This window comes from Rutilus rutilus, assembly GCF_951802725.1.
Source record: "Rutilus rutilus genome assembly, chromosome: 3".
Classification (NCBI taxonomy): domain Eukaryota; kingdom Metazoa; phylum Chordata; class Actinopteri; order Cypriniformes; family Leuciscidae; genus Rutilus; species Rutilus rutilus.
The window spans coordinates 15,376,145-15,397,791 of record NC_140211.1 but is presented as its reverse complement, the minus strand read 5'-3'; the positions used below and the strand labels follow the sequence as shown (position 1 = coordinate 15,397,791).

The window sequence follows — 21,647 nt, the reverse complement described above, 5'->3', positions numbered from 1 at the left end:
TGGCTCAAATGCTAATGTACGTTGTAACTTATGCTGACCAAGAACGGCCAACTTAGACAAGAAAAAGAAAAAAAACATCGTCAGTTTTGGCAACAGATCAATCTGAAATAGATGATGCCACAATAATAATACTGCAGAAAATAAATATCATTCATAGTAATGGTGTATCGCTTTCTGCGAGTAAGTTGTACACAAATTGTAGCACTTTACAATAAGGTTCCATTAGTTAACATGAACTAACAATGAAAAATAATGTATTAATCTTAGTTAATGTTAATTTCAACATTTACTAATACATTATTAAAATCTAAAGTTGTATCTGTATATTAATGGACCTGAGCTAATATGATCTAACAATGAACAGTTGTAATTTTAATAGCAAACATTAATACTGTAACAAATGTATTGTGCATTGTTAGCTAAAGGGACCCTATAAAGTGTTACCCATGAAATGTATGATGATACTCAGTTGTGAAACATTGTGTCCCACAATGCAATATTCTTCACACTAAAAATGAAAGGTCAAGTCAACCGTAATGCATTGTGGGACACAATGTTTCATAACTGATCATCTGAGTATTTCATGCAAACAGAACATTTGGTGCACAGCAGTATAATAGGGTAGTATGGTATTCCAACCTGAATGAATCTACTGCTGAAAAGACGGCCTTTTTGGAAAGTTTGTTCAAATTAAAATTACAAGCACTTGACAATTTCGGTTTCCTGAGCCTAACACTCATCTAGTTAATTGTGAAACATTGAAGCTCTTTATAGAGGGGCCCTGTAAAGGTCACTGATGTGGTTCATGGTCTAATAAAGCACAGCTATTATGGTCACATTTACTTCAGCTGTCAAACCGTGGATTTCTTTCTTTTTTTTTGGTTGTTAAAAGACTTTTTATATGACGAAATAGTAGTGCCCTTGTCTGACTGTTCTGATGGTTCCTCTGGAACAGGAAAGCAGTTTCTGGAGAATGTGTGTCGCCACACGCGAGGAGGGTCTACAAGTGGGTGATAACAAACTTCAGTCCAGCGACAATGGTGCTACTGTTGGTCAGGATTTACACAGGTAATAATCAGCTCATTTCAACTGTTTTATGTTGTTTTAACACAGGCCTCAACAATAAGGATCTTTCTGCTGGTCAAAATGGGCCAGTATTTCAGAGTTTCACTGACCCTGAGACAAAAATGACACATTTTGCAATTTTTTAGTAACATGTTTTTAAGATTTACATTCAGATGCAACAATAATTATATAATAATTCAATAATAATTATTTCAGATGCAAAAATAAAGATTTTATTGATTTAATTGTATATTAGGACTTTTTAGCAATATTTACAACGGATATAAGTAATATTTATTATTAAAATGTACATTAAAAGTTAAATATAAGGGTTAATCATTTAATGAAACCCCATAAAGCATGCATACATTTATAAATAAAGTGTAAAATTAAATAAACATAATTAATTAAATAATATTTATGATTAAAATTGTAATTAAATAATAAGGATTTATTATTGGATAATAATTGTATTGTTTTATAATAATAATAATAATATTTTTATAATAAAAATATATAAAAGGGTCCCAGTCCATGTGTCAATATTACTGTCAAGCTCTCTAGCAAATAATAATAATAATTATTATTATTATTAAAGTTATTATTGTAATTTAAATGTTATTAATTCAATAAAAACAACAATAATTATTATTATTTTATTCAATTATTTAAATTATTAAATGGATTTTTTTTTTTTTAATAATTAATTAGAATAATATTTATTATTAAAATTGTAATTAAAATTAAGTAATACATTTGGTATTAATTCAATAATAATAATAATTAGTAGTATTGTAAAAATATAATTAAAAAAACTAGCCCCAATCCATGTGTAATTACCTCTAACAAATAATAAAAATCATCATTATTATTATTAATAGTATATTCAAAAACAGTCCATTAGTCCATCCTTATTGCTGGGCCCTCTAATCTATTGGCATATTCCCATGAAAAATACATGCATGTAAACATACACCACACACACACACACACACAACTCTATGCATATTACAGTGTAAATGCAAGTGCCCTAATGCACATATTTTCTTGTTTGTTGTCTCTAGGGACACTTATGTCTACTTTGGAGACAGGCTTGCCCCATTTAACGGACAGGTTATAAACGATCAAAGAAAACTGGAGCCTGATCCAGAGAGAAAGCCTGTGCTGAAGACTGTGTGTAGAACCACCAGTACTGAAGTAAGACTTTATTTGTCCATTAGAAACATCAAAACATTCCTCTGATCTGATTAGAGGCCAGTTCTGTGGGTTGGGATAGATGAATGTCTATTCTAAGCTTTCTGAAAATGTCAGACGACCAGCCGAGATCCCAAATAACTCCACTCCTACAAACTCTGCTATGCTTCTGACAGCGGGCGGACATTGCTATGCAAAAATCAGGAGCTCACTCCTCTGAACAAAACATCTATTGTTCTTGTTTAATTTTTCAAGCCAACAAAATGAGCATGCTGTTTAGTTGAGGATGGTTTCAATTAGCCATTTACAGAAATACTTAAACTAATCAGTGAACTTCAAAAACTCAGAAATACGGAAACCGTCTGACTTGGAAAAACGAGGGAACTCTTTTGAATTGAACTCTTTTTTTTCTTTCAAAATCAGTAAAATTAACTATTTTGCTTTGAAATTTTGAGATTTAGGTTATGGTTACTCAAAACAAGATAAACATTACAAAAAGAAAATTTAATGAATGTCAACTATTTTTATGACATTTTCAGTAATTGATGATAATGTGAATGCAAAACTCGCCGCCATGATGCTAGAGTGTTGTGGGTGGTTGAAAATCATATGTTTTATATCTTGACCACTGCATTTCCAAAAGCTATTTGATTTGAGGTATAATTTAAATCTGTAGCTCAACTGTTGTTAGATAAGGTACTACCAAAGTTTAATACTTAGGGATATGAGTTTGTACAAATCACTGAGGTTATCGTAAGTCCACTTTAGACATTCTAGTAACCAAGTTACTTTGCAACTGCGTGTCAACTAACTCTCATGTGTTAGGGTTAGTAGAATAAGTTGAAATCTACTTGCAAAGTTACTTATAGTCAGTGGAATGTCTGTTGGGGAGCATCAAAATAAAGTGTTAGCAGATATTAAGCAGACAGTCTACTAATACTCTAGTGATATACTAATGAGAGTTAGTTAGTTAGTTACTTCTAGTTAGTAGAATGACAAAGCTCTACTAACTAGAAAGTTACTTACTAGAAACTACAAAGCTACTTATAGTTAGTAAAATGTCTTAAGTGGACCATTGAAATAAAGTGTTACCATCACATACCCTAAGTATAAGTACTATAGTAATAGTGATGCTTAACTTAGCAAACACCACATAACCAGCTAAGCATGCTTGGTTCTTCTACCTCTCTGTGAGCAGATCTGAAATGCACAGGTCAAATGTGATTATATAGACCTATAACCAACAGAATCCATTCAGGACACTGAGCAGATCCCAGATGCAGCAGAAACTAATTTGATTCAGGACGGGAAAAGAGACACAGAATCGTACAGGGCTTTCGGTATGATCCATTCAGATTTTGAGGAGAATTGTTCCATGTTTTTCTGTTGTTTGTACTGCAGGGTTTCTCTCCATGTGAAAGCAGAGCTCTGTTCACTAATGTCAATGAATCAGACCAGCTTGGCTACAGTTTCGGAGAAAAGGAGGCAATGGGAAACAACAATAACTTGAAGGTGGGAAGTAAAACCCTGTTTTTCCCTTCAGTTGGAAAATCCTCAAATTTAGAGTGTTTTGTGATGCCCCTTCAGCTACATTAGGGTTATATACACTCTAAAAAATGCTGGGTTGTTTTAACCCAATTTTGGGTCAAATATGGACTAACCCAAACGTTGGGTCAAAAATGCAATTTAAAAATGTAACCCAATAGCTGGGTTTGTCCATTTTTAAATTGCATTTTTAACCCAACGTTGGGTTAGTCCATATTTGACCCAAAATTGGGTTAAAACAACCCAGCATTTTTTAGAGTGTATGTTGTGTTTTGTGTGGTATGACTAAAATTGATATATTATGGATGCCAGTTTCTGCCTTACAGTGAAAAAATACATTTATTTCTTATTAAAAAAATACATATAAGAAATAGTCATATTGTAATATTTAATGTCATAAGAAATACAATTGCAGTTGTGATATATAAAGTAGCAAAGTCGCATTTATGAGAAAAAAGTCGCATTTATGAGAAATAAATATGCAAGTGTGAGATAAAGACATAAACCATAAATAAAGTCACAATTACTTATATATAGTTACACTACCGTTCAAAAATTTGGGGTCAGTACGTTTTTTTTTTCTTCTAACTGTTCATTGTTAGTTCATGTTATCTCAGATCCATTAAATAATGTTAAAAGAAATTGTAATGTGTATTAGTATATGCTGAAATTAACATTACCTAAAATTAATAAATGCTTTAGAAGTATTTTTCATTGTTAGTTCATGTAAACTAGTTAACTAAGGTTAACAAATGAAAACTTATTGTAAAGTGTTACCAACACTTTTATTCAGTATTCATCAGGGATGCATTAAATCAGCATATTAGAATGATTTCTGAAGGGTCATGTGACACTGAAGACTGATGATGAAAATTCAGCTTTGCCATCAAGGAGTAAATTTTTTTATTTTAAAAGATATTCAAATAGAAAACAGTAATTTTAAATTATAATAATATTCCACAATTTTTTATTTATGATTATTTTTATTTTTTTACGGTATCTCTGATCAAATAAATCCAGCCTCGGTGAGCATAAGAAACTTAAAATAACAAAACATTAAAATGTCTTACTGGCCCAAAACTTTTTAACGGTGGTGTAAACCAGCCCACATCACCAGCCCTGTTTCGTAGTGATTTGTAGAATACTATATTTTTCTAGCATGCTACCACTATGTGCATGTATGCAGATGCCAATTATTAAGGTGTCAGACGATGACAGCAAGAACTGTGATGATGAGGATCAGAGCTGCCAAGAGACGTCCTGCAAAAGATCTCGCTCCAACTCCACCAGTGAGACAAACACAAGACATTTCACACAATGCAAGAGTCATAACACTAGTCCAAATAATGTCTTCATATTTATTTTTATAGTTAATTTGATCGTGCTAATCCTAGTTGAAGCTCTGACTACACACATGCAACACTGCACTGCAGAAGAACGGCCCTTTTTCATTATATAACCTAATAAACTCTAGAGAACATCCAACAGAAGATGTTTTGAGCTCCTGAATGTAAACATATGATGTCCTTCTCTTGCTTCCCAACACTGATCCATGCACATACTTTTTACGTTGTCTAACTGTGTCCATTATCCAACACCGAGAGGATGTCTTATGTAACTTCACGTGTCCACGTGCTTTTAGGCGTTCACCCGTACTGGATCGGAGACTTGGATACCATCATTATGAAGACGCCAGAGCTGTTCCCGTGTCACGCCCACGCCACCACAGGATTTTACGGCAACAGGAAGTCTCTCTCTCAACAGCTGGAATTTCCTCATAGCATTCCACAGGTGAGGGAGGTTGACCGGATCATGCAATCTGCTGAAAGGCCAGTTTACACCAAGGACGATAACTTAAAAAGTCATAATGTTGTGAGTTATGACATAAAAAGTCATAATTCTGACATTCATGCCCGGTTTCACAGACAAGGCTTAAGTCTAGTCCCAGACTAAAATGCATGTTTGAACTGAAATCAACTTGCACTAATATACCTTAAAATATGTCTGTGTCGTTGTTTTGTCTCAAGATGCACACCAGTAATGTTTTTTTCTCAGGCATGTTTATAAAAGCTACTTAAATGTCCTAATTTAACTAAAGCCTAATCCCTGAGTAATCTAAGCCCTGTCTGTGAAACCAGGCCTGAAAGCCATCATTTTTATTTTTTAATCTCATTATGACAGTATGCCATAAATTACTTAGTATGTAATAATTTTGACTTTTCATCTGATAAATATGACTTAGCGTGTAATAATTGTGATTTTAATTTAAGTTTTAGACATTTTGTTATCTGCTTTATTTTATATATTTATATATATATATATATATTAGGTTTTGTTTGAAATTGTAAAATTTTAAAAAGTTTTTTAGGTTCAATATTGTCTAATATGTAATATTTATATTTGATCTTACCTCATCTTTATATCATTTGATAATAATAATAATAACATATTGCACCGAATACATTTAATAATGCTAATCATATAATGTTTTTGTTAAGTTAAGAAGCTAAAAAAAAAAAAAAAAAAAAAACTCATCCATATTTGCCCAGCATAAGTCCTCTTCTTGCAGGCTGATTCTGTGTAAAGTTGTGGAGAATGCAGCAGACATTTGCAATCTGGTGACTTTAAGGCAAAAAAAAAGAAGAAATAAAAGAAAAAATGACTCTAAATGACTTTAAATGAATTGAAATATGGCAAAGTGCCTGGTTATACTGGATTGCGGATGGTTAGTGAATAACGCGTTTACACTGAAAAAAAAGAAGAAGAAAAAACACTTACAAAAGTAGTGCAGCTGTTGAGTTTTAAGTTCAGGAATTGTTTTGCCTGAACAGTTCTGAATGAGACTACAGCAGTGAATGGTCAATTTCCTTTCAGCTGTTGCACTTTATTTGATAAGGCCATCATTATACTGGTAATCAAATAAATGGCTGTTGCAGTAAGTGCTCAAAGCATCACTACAAAGTGCTTTCCCGCTCAAAGTGGCTATTTTTAATGAACGTCATGGGAATGCCACATGCAACACAAATACAGTATGAACACATCTGCTCTGTGAAGCAGAATTTCATGAAATGAAAACATCTCATATTGTCCTTTTTGGCCCTGAACGTAGACGCTTACTACATTATTTGTGCTCTCCTTGGTCTCTGCAGGCTGTGGTTAGACCATCTCGCTCTCTAAGCTCAGCACACTTGGTCCCCTCCTGCAGTAGCGTACAGGCGTTCATCATCTCCAACATCGTGCTCATGAAGGGCCACGGCAAGGTAACCAAACACAAGTCAGATATGCAACAAATAGTATGATGCATTGAGTTCTCACCACATAAACCGCTCTCGTGGTATTCCAGGGCTTGGGATTCAGTATAGTAGGAGGCAGAGACAGCATGTACGGCCCAATGGGGATTTACGTGAAGACCATCTTCCCTGGAGGTGCAGCGGCCGCTGATGGAAGACTACAGGAAGGTGGACTCATTAGTAAAATATCACACTGTAATTGGTAATCTATCCAGACACTTGCCTCAAAATGTAGCTTTCCCATCAACACTCACAGCTGCATTACCCAGAAGTGGATAGAAAACTATATTAGTGTTTCTGGATTACAGGAGACGAGATACTGGAGTTGAATGGTGAATCTCTGCACGGCTTGACACATGAAGATGCCTTACACAAGTTTAAAGTGAGTAGCCTCACCTGGATGCCTTCATTTGTCATTTGACTGATATGGTTGATGACTGATGGCTGATTTAATAGTAACTTTAATAGAAAATGAAAGTAAAATGCCATAGTAAAAACTGTAATTGGTTAAGTGAAATACTGTGTATGTATATATATATATATACATATATAAGTACACACTCATACATATATGTTTTCATGAGTACAAAGAAAAAACAACCAAAATGCAATCATTATAATAGCAACCATAGCTAGCATTTCTTTCTATAAATTTAACATAAAAAGTAGTATAATATTATGTTTAACCTCATCATAGAAACAGTAGCTAACATATAACATATATGTAATATAATACTGATATGAATACTATATGTAATACTTAGGAAATTAATACATAAAAATTGCTAAATTGCTTTTTTTTTATTCAATATTTACTCAAAAAGTCTAAAAAGGTCCAACTATTAACTGATTAATCTGCCTAGACAATATGTCAATCTATCAATAATCCATCATGTTTCACCAGCAATAAACTTCTTTTCTCTTTCTGAAGCAAGTGAAGAAGGGTTTGTTAACGCTGGTGGTGAGGACCAGTCTGCGGGTGGGTGCCTTGCTGGGCAGCAACGGACAGGTGTCTCAGTTATGCAGATCCAGATCGCTGAGCTCCAGCACCGGTATAAGTCGAGTCAGTGCTGATTTGGGAGACTATAACTGCCTTAATAACTCTGCAAAACCCCAGGACAGAGTCATGATGGGGATCACGTTGCAGAAGGGTTAGTATCCAAATCTCATTGTTCAAAGTTTTATTCGTCACATAGGCTACACACTGGTACAATTGCAGTGAATTGTTTTGTCTATCAGCACAAGCTATGAAATATAAAATTAGCTGTTATTAGTTTCTCATTCAAAACTACTGTATGACTTCAGGAGAGTTATACATAATGCACAAGTTACATTTTTCTGATATCTTTTTAAGCTTGGGTTCAGTCCCTGTTTGTAATTGCACAACAATGTTAGTGAATTCTTCAGCATTGCTTGTCTTGCATTTCACAGAAGAAAGAAAAACACAGATTTGAATGACATGAGTCTTTCAAAGTGAGTGAATGTTGACAGAAATGTCATTTTTGAGCTAGTGAACTGCATTTCTACTTTACACATAACTGACTGGGTTACAAACCGCATTGCAGTCGTTGCTTAGACTGAGTTAATGCACTATTCTGAGCTCCAGCCAGCTGTTGCTGAAGTTTCATGTCACACATCAATCAAACGCTTTCATTCTGAGCCCTGAACATAAACGTCTCCAGAGCTAAAGTGTGCCTCATTTGTGTAGCTGCATAACACCATAAATTAAAATCCTTGAGTCACTAATGTTAGGGAATTTACAGTTAAAGACCCAAGGACCAGATATGATTAATTAAGACCAAGAGTTAGAAGTGCAGTCAATTTAAGACAAGAGTCAGAATTATAATAAATTAAAGAATTAAAATTTTACTGAAGATAGTTTGCAGTTTCATCAAGCAGAAGTCAGTTTCAAGACTCACAGGGAGTTTGTAGGCCGCCCCTCTACATTTACAAAGATCACAGCAGTTATACCCTTCACCAAGGTCTAAGCTACGTCATTACTTAAGGTTGAATGATTCTGATTGGCTAAGAAATAGATAAACATAGTAAATTTCCACACATGGACTGATAGGCAGTAGCACATCTCCAAAGTCTGTACGGCCGTCACCAGGACCCTGAGTTAGGGACCCTGTGTCCCTCCGAGGTCACGAGACTGTGTGCCTAGGCGCCAACATGTTGATGAAAACAAGTCAGTCCATCTCCAATAATGCCACTTGTTCCTTAACCTGTAACCAAGAATACTAACACACACACAGACACACAGCTTCTTCAAGGTTGGATTTGGTCGAGCTCTAACTATAAATAGGAGACTCTTCCCAAAACATCAAGATAATGCGTTCTTTCTCTCAGTCAGAGGACTTTAATATAGAACAGTAAAGTAAATGCTTTAACTATAAAATGGTCACTTAAACTATTGCTTCCAATGACCCTTGTGACCTATAGTTGTCATGGTGAGCTAGAAGAACAGATTTATGTTTTAAACAAAATGAGTCAGTAACACTTTACAATAAGGTTCATTAGTTAACAGTAGTTAAATACCTTAGTTAACATGAACTAAGAATGAACAATACTTCTTCAGCATTTATTAATATTGGTTAATATACGTCATTAAAATCAAAGGTTGTGTTTGTTAACATTAGTTAATGTCTGTGGACTAACCTGAACAAACAATGAACAGCTGTATTTTTATTAAAGCGGGGCTCAGTAGTTCTCGTTGTATTCTCGCTTTTTGCTCGCAGGTTTCTCTCTAGAGCTCCCCCCACAGCTTCGGAATAGATATTTGACAACACTGTTGTAAAAACTCGTTGGCGATTCTCAGACACCAGAGGCTAGTAGATCAACGACATCAAAGCAGATGGGACATTCTTTAAAACGTCTTCTTCATTCGGGTTCGAACAGCGTGAGGGAGCGCAATAATGACAGCATTTTAGCAGATTTCTTTTGGCCGTAAAGCAATTGTTTACATCGCGAGACCTGATATCACGCGATACTTCCTAACGCGGTGGCCGGCGGCCCGCCGGCTCAAAGTTGCAAGTGCGGATTTTCCGCTCACGGGCACCAGGGGGGTGCGAAACGACCACCATTCAACCCGAAATAAGTAATATAACCATTCCAATGACTCCGAAGCTGTTCAGTTAAGGTAAAAAAGTGACTTAGTTCACCTTTAACTAACATTAACAAAGATGAATAAATACTGTAACAAATATATTGCTCGTTAGTTCATGTTAGTTAATACATTATGTTAACTAATGAACTTTATTGTAAAGTGTTACCAACGAGTCCATATTTCATCTCTGGAAGCTGGGCTAAATGAGCAAGCACTGTTACTGCATTCCCAGCAGGGGCCAGACACTCTTTACCTAAATGTTGTCTTAAAGGGATAGTTCAAGCAATAATAAAAGTTTTGCCATCATGTTGTTCCAAAACTATTTGATTTTCTCTCCTATAATAGAAAAAAAAGTTAGATGTTTTTTAAGTATCCCACATGCTCCTTAAATTACACTGTAAAAAAAAAATTTAAATGAGTGACAGGTTGTCCCTTGCGCTGGTAAACGCATCAGAGAAGAGATGTTGCTGCAAGAGGGAGGGGACATTATTTTTATTAAAGATTATGAGGGCACATGAATTTAAGATGTGGATGGATAAATCATTTATATTGCAATATTCCATAAAAAGCAGGAATTGACCAGTGATTTCATGGTAACTAAAAAGTAAACCTACTATATGCATGAGCCACCATTTTATTGTAACTGATTATGATGTCTACAAAAGTCTGAGAAGAAAATGAACGTATGAGTATTTCTTAATGTGTATTTTCTGGATATGTCTAGAGATTGGCGTAGGTCTAGGCATTGGCTTGTGCTGTGTACCTTCAGCTGGCGGCTGCCCGGGAATCTTCATTCACACGCTGTCACCAGGATCAGTGGCACACATGGATGGACGATTAAGGTTTGAACCTGTCACATCTTTAAAAAGTAAAATTGTGCCAATAACATAAAATACATTAATATGAGATCTGAGACTCCAATGTTTTCTGTTATATATTTCTTCATAGTTTATTAGAAAATCTGAATATACTACACATTTTCAGCCTATCTAAAATTACACCTCACCTGTAGGCAATATACTTAAATATTATTATGAGACATATTTTTTATGCACCCTTTCAAATAATCTTCTCCATTCACAAAATTTTAATAATTTAATAATCTCAGTTTACTTCAGTTAAATGTTGGGCAGATGTACTTAGCAAATTACAAATCCCAAAGTCCCCCCAATAAGTGTAAATGTACAGAAATTATAGTTGCGTTTTGAAAAACAAAGTGTTCCACAAGTGTTGCAGTTTGCACTCAAAAATAATTTATTCAATGAACGTAATTAAGGAAAGCTATGTGCAATTAGTTTAGATATGTACAACAGGACTAAAACAATTTTAAACAAGTAATATTTTCTTGAATCAGTTGGAAGAGAATGTAATCCCATAAAGCTTGCTGGGAAATACAGATCCATTGCTCAGTTGGTTATGTCACCAAAAACAATACATTTCTCAATACAAAGTGATTAAGTTCACTTACATTTTGCTAATTTTATGGGATTGGACATAATGAAATTAAGTGGTGACAAAATGTTCAAGGACTCTGTCACATTAGCGCATTTTAGCAAAGTCATTTGAACAAGCAGCAAAAAATCTTTTTTTATATAGTAAAAATATGTTAATTTGATGTTTTGAGGCTACATAAAGGTAGGCATGTTTCCACAATGTATTATTAAGATTAAGATAAAAAGTAACTTTACTCAAAATTGTGGTTGGGTACTGATCATTTTTGGTAAACCAAATTATACACTGCATATCATGTTATAAATGGCAACATTATTTTATTTTCATAAGTGTGGTTTCTAGAACATTTTTAAAACTAACCAAACTGCAGCGCTGTGAATTGTTGTAATAATGTGTGTGGTTGCTGGGTTGTTAGTAAGTAGTATGTGAATGTTTGTCAGATGTGGCGATGAGATCATGGAGATCAATGACACAGTGGTTTGCAACATGACACTGAACGATGTGTACACGGTTCTGAGTCAGTGCAGCCCGGGCCCGGTTCAGATCATCATCAGTCGACACCCTGACCCAAAAGTAGGTTTACTTTCCCTTCAGGAGTTTAACATAAGAGAGCATCATGTGCCCGATTTACTCGCATGTGTTAAGACAATTTACACTTCATTATGGCTGTGAGCAGTCAAACCTTCACATTATTGTTCATAAGTTAGAAGTTGTCTGAGTGTGTGCTAAAATTTAAAGGCTATAAATTGCACGTGTTTCTCTGTGTTTATGAAGGTTTCTGAGCAGCAGCTCAATGATGCAATCGCTCAGGCGGTGGAGCACAGCAGACTGAGGAGAGACAGGAGTCAGTGGAGTATGGATGGATGTAACAGCAGTGAGTTATTGATCTTTTGTTTGCTCTGAAGGCCTATCTCACACAGTGATTTTACAGCATAATTGCAACTGTAACTGTGGCTCTGTACAGAACGTAAACTTATTTTGGGGTTACCACATTAACAACTTCCATTATTAATGGCATTAAAAGTGTTATTGTGAGTGCGCATTAATCAAATGGATGATCATGAAATCTAATTAATACTGGGAGGATCACAATCACATCCAAATGATGCAGTAAGCCATTGCTGAGAAACACTGTTGAACTTTTGTAGCCAATCAGCATTAGGGGGCGTGTCCACTCATGATGGGGGAGGAGAGAGAGTAAGCAAGAGGGAGATTTGAAGAATTTCTGTAGAAGGAGAGATGGCTGAGAGACATTACAAAAGACGCCTAAACGGGAAGGTCTGAAAACGGAGCATTGCGGAACATTGCATTGCATTGCATTGAGGTTGCATTGTTTCTTCTCCACATGGGAGTAATCTGGTTTTGCTATGTTTCACAGTACCATGAAATGCTGTTGTTGTAATGCTTGCTATAGTAGCAGGACAGTTTTGAGTGTCATTGTTTGTCTGGAGCTGGTGTGCTGCTGGCGATTTACTCTTCTGTACTTGATGGTAATTGTTTGTTCTTCCTTGTCGTTCATTCATCATCTTCACTTTTTTTTTTTTGAGATGCATTATTTTGCTACACTTTAGCTTTGATGAGACATCCACTCCTGTATTGCGTGCTTGTGCATTTTGGGGGCGGAGCAATGATATTTAAAATGTCAACAGTGTTTCTCAGAAATCGCTTGGAGAAGACCACCTCTTTCATTTACCTTTAAAGGAACACTCCACCGTTTTTTCATATTAAACTATGTTATTCCCTTAAAGGTACAATATGCAAGAATTTTGCATTCAAATATCCCATAATCTCAAGGCCAGTGTTATATATTTTGTTAAGTTGATTACTTACAATATCCCAAATGTTTCCAACTATTTTTAAATCGTGAGAAAATTGCGATTTTAACCAAGGAAACGGGGCGTTAGAGCAGGGGGGAGCTGGGAGTCATCAGTCAATTGCGTCATATCCGCGTTACCCTCGGTTTCCGCTCGTGCCGTGCGTGGAGTCCTGGACAAATGCGGAAGTTGTAGTTGTAGCGTCTATCAAGCAACAAACGTTAGCTTGTTTCTTGCAGTCGTTATGGAACACAATTATTCTTTACCGATTGCAGCTGGTTCTGTCAACAAAGCATGCTTAATTTTATATTTTCCAAATGTAGCATTCGGTAATAGTTATGTTTATGTAAGGGAAGTATTATTGCTTTAGATTTGTGTTTAGTTTATTGACATTGTTTATCACGTCTGGTGTTTATGGCCATGTAAATAAATATAGCATGTGTTATACATAAAGATTAATCAGTATTTTGGCAAATGATGTGGGTATGTTCGAATGTACTTTTACAACAATTGTTTAGAACACGTAAAACTGCGCCGCGTTATCACAACAATGAATTCGACATACAGTAACATCTATGATAACCAATTGAGTATTAAACCTTACTTTTCTTGCGGTTAATTCAATTTAATGAAATAAAAGTGTGATGAGGTTCAAAAGTCAGGAAGGAAGAAGACAGGGGTCGGCGTGACTGGGACTCGTACTTTATTAAAATAAAGCAAAACAAACAAAAGTCGCACACAACGCGCATTCACCGTGGCAACCGCGACGGCACAAAACAGTTCAGAAATGAGAGCTCGGATCCACCGGTTTTCTTTCTCTGCGTCCAATTTTCTCTTCAGTCTCTCTCTCGTTCCAGAGCGCGGCTTATAAGCGGTCTCTCCACGCCGATCGCTGCAATAAGACACAGGTGTTCATCATTTGCACTTGACCTACTTGCTCGTCTCTTCTCTCTCCCATTACAGGCCGCGCTGAACCACGCCTCCCTCGCCACAAAAAGCATGTCATTATAAAAAAAGAACTTAGCCTCATCCATGAACATGATTTTTCGATTCCCGTCTGACTGATTTACATCCACGGTGGAGTTTAAAACGACAGTTCCCTTCATTCCACGCTCCTTCACATCGTCATCAAGCTACGCCGTTGTTGTTTGGAATGTAGCGCCCTCTCGTGGCAAAAAATTCTTGCATATTGTAGCTTTAACTAAGACGAGTTGATACATACCTCTCTCGTCTCTCAGTGCGTGCACTCAGTTGCTCTGGCGCGCGGCGACACTTTGATAGCACTTAGCTTAGCCCAGTTCATTCATTAGGATCCAAACAGAGATGAAGCTAGAAGCGACCAAACACCTCCACGTTTTCCCTATTTAAATACAGTTACTCGAGTAGTTACACGACCAAGTATGGTGACACAAAATAAAACGTGGCGCTTTTCTAAGCGGGTAAAAATGATAACTATAATGTATGGTGGAATAGCACTTGGGAGCACTTTGACTCGGCGCAGTAATATCATTACTCCTGAAAAATCCTCTCCCCCTCTCCCTCTCACTTCTGTCATTAGAACCAACGTGACTTTTTACTGCGCCGAGTCGAAGTGCTCCCAAGTGCTAATCCGCCATACATATCCTTTTTACCCGCTTAGAAAAGCGCCACGTTTTATTTTGTGTCACCATATTGGTCGTGTAACTACTCGTGTAATTGTATTTAAATAGGGAAAACGTGGAGGTGTTTGGTCGCTTCTAGCTTCATCTCTGTTTGGATCCTAATGAATGAACTGGGCTAAGCTAAGTGCTATCAAAGTGTTGCCGAGCGCCAGAGCGATTGATTGCACGCACTGAGACGAGAGAGGTATGGATCAACTCGTCTTAGTTGAGGGAATAACATAGTTTAATATGAAAAAACGGTGGAGTGTTCCTTTAAGACGTGGTTGTGCCTGGATTCACTTTTTTTGGAAAAATAAATCCTGTTTGTGTACTCACATGTGTGAATTGGAAACTATTTTAGTTGTAAAGTTATGCTTTACTTAGAAGTGGGAAGCAGAGACTCAGGACGTGGCTTAAAATCTTCAAATTGTTTCCTACATGACTTGCAGGGTTCCAGCGGTCATGGATATTTTACAATAAATATAAAATGTCAAATATAAATGCAAAATCTATATATACACTGGGCCTTCGAAAGGTATAGTGATGATTCTCTGGGACCCCGGTTGTCAAAGTCTCATGTCTGCTTAGTCGCGTGTTTACACTTTGTACAAAATGAACTGTCCATGGTGACTCTTCTGCAAAGAAGATAGGCAGTTGGTTTAGACATGTCTGTATCTGATCTCAGGTCTGAGGAGATCAGAACCCTGTTCGCACAGCAGACAGAAGTGTATCCGCTGTCTGGACAGGAGCGGTAGTCATCTGGCCTGTAGACGAGCACAGAAACCCATGATCCGATCATGCAGTGAGGGCGCCTACAGCCAGCGCTGTACACCAGCCAGCGTCACCACTCAATCCTTCCTACAACCGGAGCACGTCACCAGAGTACAGAGCATGGACGTCTCTTTAACAACCAACAGTGAAACTTCACTTAATAACACACTTTCTCCAAACTCGTTCACTGATGATGACTATAACATTCCCTATAAATGTCCAGTAAATTTCATTGGACAACAAACATTAGATGTGCATACAGGTGGGGTGAGAAATTCTAAGCCAGGACCAACAAACCAGACACGGAGGTACTGCAGACGACAGGAAGTCAGCAATCAGGAAGCGCTGACTGATTCGAGCGGCTCTAGTCGAGGTTCTCCAGTAAAAGAGGAAGATCTGCTGCCTTCTCAAAGCAATTGCCAGGTATGGCTATATACTGTATACGTTTATGAAATGCACTATATTCTAATGAGTAAAAACCTTTTTGGTCAATTCAAATGTTTAGTTCTTTGTTTTATCTTCCTTTTGTAGGGTTTCACATCATTTAATATCATGTCAGTGATGTTATGTCCAATAAATTACTCAAATACAGGATTTAAATCTACAATTTGGATTGTATTTCTGTTGCTTTTTTTGCTCTCTGTCAAAGAGACTATTCACAAGTAGGCGTTTTTCACAGTGAGATTGTTGCATTGCCCATAAATGGTAGTTGAGTATTGTAAGTCAAGACATGATTGGCCTGACTTCAACACTTGCCTTATTGTCAAATTCTTCACAACTCTTGCATATGAAAATCTTGCACCATCATTGTGCATGTGAATAGCTGTAATGCTACGGCCCTTATAGAGAAAATACCATTACCTTTTTTTCTTATAGTGTGCCTTGTCTCATCTGTGAAAAACAGAAATGTGTCAAAATTAACATGACGATTTTAAGTAAAAGCGTTGGTATTATCTATTTGGATATTCTTTTCCCCACACCTGCCAATGGCCAGTGATTTAAGAAAGTGTACCGGTCATAAACAATTTTTACCAGCCATGAAATTGTTTTTGCAAAAACAGGCAGTAATGACACCAAAATTTTAGATACCAGTGAAAATACACAATTCTCTATTCCAATATACTACAGCTAAAGGTACTAGCCTAACTAAAATAAATTTAAAACACTGTTAAAGACAAGTAATCAGTCGGTAATAAAATAAGAGCAAATAATCAAATTACAAGCAAAAACACAAGATTACAAATATATGTATAAATAAAATGAAATCTAAATAAATGAAATAAACAGTGCTTTTCAGGTTGTTTAGGTAGGTCTGACAGAAGTTTTCAGGTACATACATGTAAATGTAATAAAGTAAGCAAATGTGAAATAACTGCATTGTCTCCACTGTATGAATTAAACATCCTTATTAATTAATCCTAAATAAAGTTACAAAAGTTATTCAGTCAAGAGCATTAAGTTATTTTTTCTTTGTCCTTTATTTGATTAACATTAAAAACACAGACAGCAGCAGGAATATTAGGCTGCTGTCACTTTAAGACCAAATGCACAGATTTAATATACTGATACTGATACACATGCCGTTTACTTTCTCAACTGTTTACGCTCACTTAAGACATAACAGACTATGTTTATCAGGACCCCAACAGGAAGTAAATAAGACATTACATTTTAAAACTCTTAAAGGAACACGCCGACTTTTTGGGACCTAAGCTTATTCACCGTATCCCCCAGAGTTAGATAAGTCCATACATACCCTTCTCATCCTCCGTGCGACAAAATAACGCCAACATTTTCCTTTTTACATAAATTGATGATTTGCTCGCAGCACCTGAGAAGCCCTGTGGTGAGGAGCAGAGAGTTCGCTCAGAGTTGGAGTAAATCACTCCGCAGAAGTAGCAGTGCTTCGCCTTCTGAGAATATAGTTCCCAGTATGTTTACGGTTAGAAGATGGCTGTGTCTTATGTGACCTTGTTATTTGTACACGCTGTGACTATACAAATCAAAACATGTAAATAGGAAAATGTTGGCGTTATTTTGTCACTTATTGGGAGCAGTATGCTAGCTGGAGCCATTTACCTCCAGTCTTTGTGCTAAGCTAGGCTAGCAGAGGGTGCGTCAGACAGAGTTACAGCACGCACGGAGATGAGAAGGGTATGTGTGGACTTATCTAACTCTGGGGGATACGGTGAATAAGCTAAAGTCCCAAAAAGTCGGCGTGTTCCTTTAAAGGTGCACCCGGTCAACAGTGTTAGATTTTCCGTAATCAATGCCACTGTAGAAATGCATTATTTGATTAATTTAGTTTAATTTATTCTACAAACAAAAGTGTACCATAACAGGGGTTTAGCCATATAAAAAAAGCAGTATTCATTTGGTCAGACTGCACTGAATATTTACACATCATCATTTGTCACACCAGAGGATCATTAAAATAAAATAGTCAAATGTTAATTAAAAGTGAGAAAAAAATTGACAAATGGGGACCAGTCGCAGCATCTAAAACATGGACTTACAACAATTTTATAAATATATGTCCTTTATATAAATATTTCCTTCACAAATAAATACATTTAACCTTAAATAGACCTATATATTTTACAGTGACTTATATTTTATTGCCTTACAGTCTTTTATTGTCTCTCCACATGCATCTAGTTTTTCTGCAGTCTATACAGGGCTTTGAGAAAGATCTCAAGGCTTCTGTTTAAAAATGTACGTAGAAAATCATGCTACCTCTTTTTGGACATGTCAGTGTTTGATGACAGTGTGAAAATGAATTTGTGTGCACTTCATACTAAAATCTTATTTGCACAATAGTGCATCTTTTTGTTACAGGAATCATAATGCTTGAGCGTTTTGCATGGGGCATGGCTCTTGTGTGTGTACTGTGTACAGGCCTGTGTTTCTGTTTGCAACAGTGATGCATGATGAAATGATACTCATTTCTACACCTTTTCACATTTTTTTTAAGACTTAAACTCAGCCAGTCATTTCCTGTTTTTGTGACAGGAAGTGGTTGAACACGCAGAAGTCGGAACTAAAGCATCTGTCTGTATCTCTGAGCCTAAAAGGGACTCAACACACAGAGGGGACAGACAGCACAAAGGTATGTTAATCAGAAATACACCTTCTACTGGTTAATATTCAGTTGAAAAATAGCAATATGTCATGCAGGTTGCAAAACTTTCACATAGACATTTACTTTGTATTATTCTGATATCTGATTTTAAAGAAACGTACAGTATGTTGAGACTTTTCATTTCCTAATTCAGCTGTAATAGTAATAGTAAATTTCAGTGTCCTAATAACAATATTTTTATAAAACAAAGTAGCAGTTTTTTTTTTTTTTACATGTATATTATAGCTGTTCTGTTTTTTAAATGAAAATAGAACAATTATTGTGACAATTATTGGATGCGTGGCAGCACGCGAGTTAGTTCTCACTTTGAACTTCTCTGTTCTGCACCTAAGTAAAGGGAAATACATGTGAAAACTATTATGTTACAGGTCCAGAGTCCCCATCTCAAGTGTGTAGTCCGAGTAAGAGGGTCGGTCTGAGACGTCAGGCTCATTTGGAGGTCAGTACAGATCAACCACTTGACCCCTGGGTAAAGCTGACCGAAAGTCCAGAGAACCAGTCATTCTGCTCCAAAACCATGAGTGACCATAATGGAGATGCTGAAGTTAACAGCACTGCTTCTGAAACCACAAACATCACCTCAGACTCCAAATATGAACAACCTCCCAATGTTAAAAAAGGGCCCCCGGTGGCTCCAAAGTCTGCAAGAGTACGTCAAAGCATGAAGAGCATTAAATCTGGGAAACCGATAACAGAGGCTTTGAAGCACCCAGATAACAGGAGCCACGATACTGGCAGAAGCTTTGGGATTAGTCTGAGGGCTGCTTCATCAGGAGCCAATTTGTCAATCAGACAGAAGATCAGCTCGTTTGAGACTTTCTCAAGTGCCGATGGAGCCGAAAGGCCGAACAGGCGACAGGCCCCAACAGCATCTCTTCCTCCAATGGAGAAGACAGCTAAAACCTCATCAGCATCTCTTCCTCCAATGGAGAAGACAGCTAAAACCTCATCTGCAGACTACAGCAATGCAGAGAGAACCAAAGTTAACACAAACAACTTGCACAATAATGATAACTGCCAGTCGACACCAACAATTTCAGCCACCACCCAGCCTGCAGAGGAAGAAGAGCAAACAGCTTCCCTCAGTTCAGATATCATTTCAGTGCCCCATCCTGCAGAGGAAGAAAAACAATCAACTTTTCATGATTCAGAGCCCTGTAAGCCAATCCCTGTTGAGGAACCTGCTCTGGACTCAAAAGAGCTTCCACCTGCTGCTGAGAATGAGCAAGAACCCCTACCTTCTCAAGAGGATTCACCCCCAACTTCTCAAGAGCATTCACCCCCAGCTTCTCAAGAGGATTCACCCCCACCCTCTCAAGAGGATTCACCCCCACCTTCTCAAGAGGATTCACCCCCTTCAAGCCACGTACCAAGAAGATCTAGCAGCTCAAAAGAGGGTATTGGAGAAAAACCAGAAGGTGCTGGAACTCATACGGTGAGCTTGAGGACCCGAAGTCTACCCCTCAGTCCCTCTTCAGATACCCCCACCTCAAGTGGCTTAGAAGGGGAGAGCCTGGGGATAATCTTGTCCTTCAGCAACCAGGTGTCCAATGCTCTGATGCGATCCATGCAATCCCTGCCGCAGTCCCCTTGCATTCGGACTGGGAACCCTTGGAGCGCCCCACCTGGATCCCCTCTTCATAACCCAATAGAAGAAGACTCTTCTGCCGAAAACCCCCCACCTTCACAAGCACTAGAAAACAGTGAGAGGGGTTTCTCTGTAAGGTATGTGTCTTATCCAAACATATTACTGTATCTCTGAAAACAATGTAGGACAAATGCATTCAGAAGATGAAAGCGTTTGTGGTACAAATACTCGATGCAGTGTTTTGTTGGCTGATGGTAAGGAATAAGATCACTTGCTGGGACTGAAGCCAACAATGTCAACTTCTTTCAAGTTGAGAACTGGCTGTACGATAAAGGCATTGCAGAGTTTTGAATGATTCGGGAGTCTGTTTTAAATGAAAAGAGAAGAGGAAATGCAGCTCAGTTGAGTTAGTCACAAACAACAAACCCTTTCATGCTAATGTCTTGTAAACTCTCGCACTAGTCCTTATCACTGTAAGAAGGGGAAAAAAAAACACTTTCCCGTCATGCATGTTTGACCTAAAGTAGTTTATAGATAAATGTGGTGAGATATTAGCTAATTGGCCGCAACATTTGCAAGTGAAACCTAAAATTAGTCTGTAGTTTGAAGAAGTCTAAGGCAGTAGAACAGGGGAGTCCAATCCTGCTATTGGAAGGCCTCTGTCTGGCAGAGTTTAGCTTCAACTATAATTAAACACACCAAACTGAGCTAATCTACAGCAGCGGGGTAGTGTCCAAATTTTCAGTATTCCTAAAACATAGGCCAAAAGTACCTGGGTGACCTATTACTTCCAGCGATATTTTGAATTGTGCTTATGATGGACACTTTACTATCCCATGAGGCCACGGGAGAGAATTTGTAAATGGCAGTGAAGCGCAACTGACGCTGGTTGTAACTCTGGAACCAACATAGTCTCAGCCATGTCTCAAATTGAGTTTGAGCCAACCCTACTCCATGAGGACTACCTTCCTACAGACTTCAGTTTCAACACACAAGTAATCCTGAACACCTTTATTAGCTGGTTCATGTGTGTTTGATTA

At 37.2% G+C, this 21,647-nt stretch overlaps 1 protein-coding gene across 1 annotated transcript in view; it reads left to right on the top strand.

Annotated features, from left to right (window-relative positions):
* Window positions 1-21,647, top strand: part of il16 (interleukin 16) — a 37,892-nt gene that overhangs the window by 9,844 nt on the left and 6,401 nt on the right. The window contains exons 3-17 of the mRNA XM_084403622.1: window positions 956-1,068; window positions 2,130-2,262; window positions 3,661-3,771; window positions 4,991-5,093; window positions 5,447-5,595; window positions 6,954-7,064; window positions 7,148-7,262; window positions 7,403-7,476; window positions 8,026-8,245; window positions 10,925-11,042; window positions 12,093-12,225; window positions 12,427-12,526; window positions 15,792-16,300; window positions 18,890-18,986; window positions 19,388-20,744. Of these exons, the coding sequence (XP_084259748.1) occupies window positions 956-1,068; window positions 2,130-2,262; window positions 3,661-3,771; window positions 4,991-5,093; window positions 5,447-5,595; window positions 6,954-7,064; window positions 7,148-7,262; window positions 7,403-7,476; window positions 8,026-8,245; window positions 10,925-11,042; window positions 12,093-12,225; window positions 12,427-12,526; window positions 15,792-16,300; window positions 18,890-18,986; window positions 19,388-20,744 (3,443 nt within the window). The remainder of the gene's footprint in view (window positions 1-955; window positions 1,069-2,129; window positions 2,263-3,660; window positions 3,772-4,990; window positions 5,094-5,446; window positions 5,596-6,953; window positions 7,065-7,147; window positions 7,263-7,402; window positions 7,477-8,025; window positions 8,246-10,924; window positions 11,043-12,092; window positions 12,226-12,426; window positions 12,527-15,791; window positions 16,301-18,889; window positions 18,987-19,387; window positions 20,745-21,647) is intronic.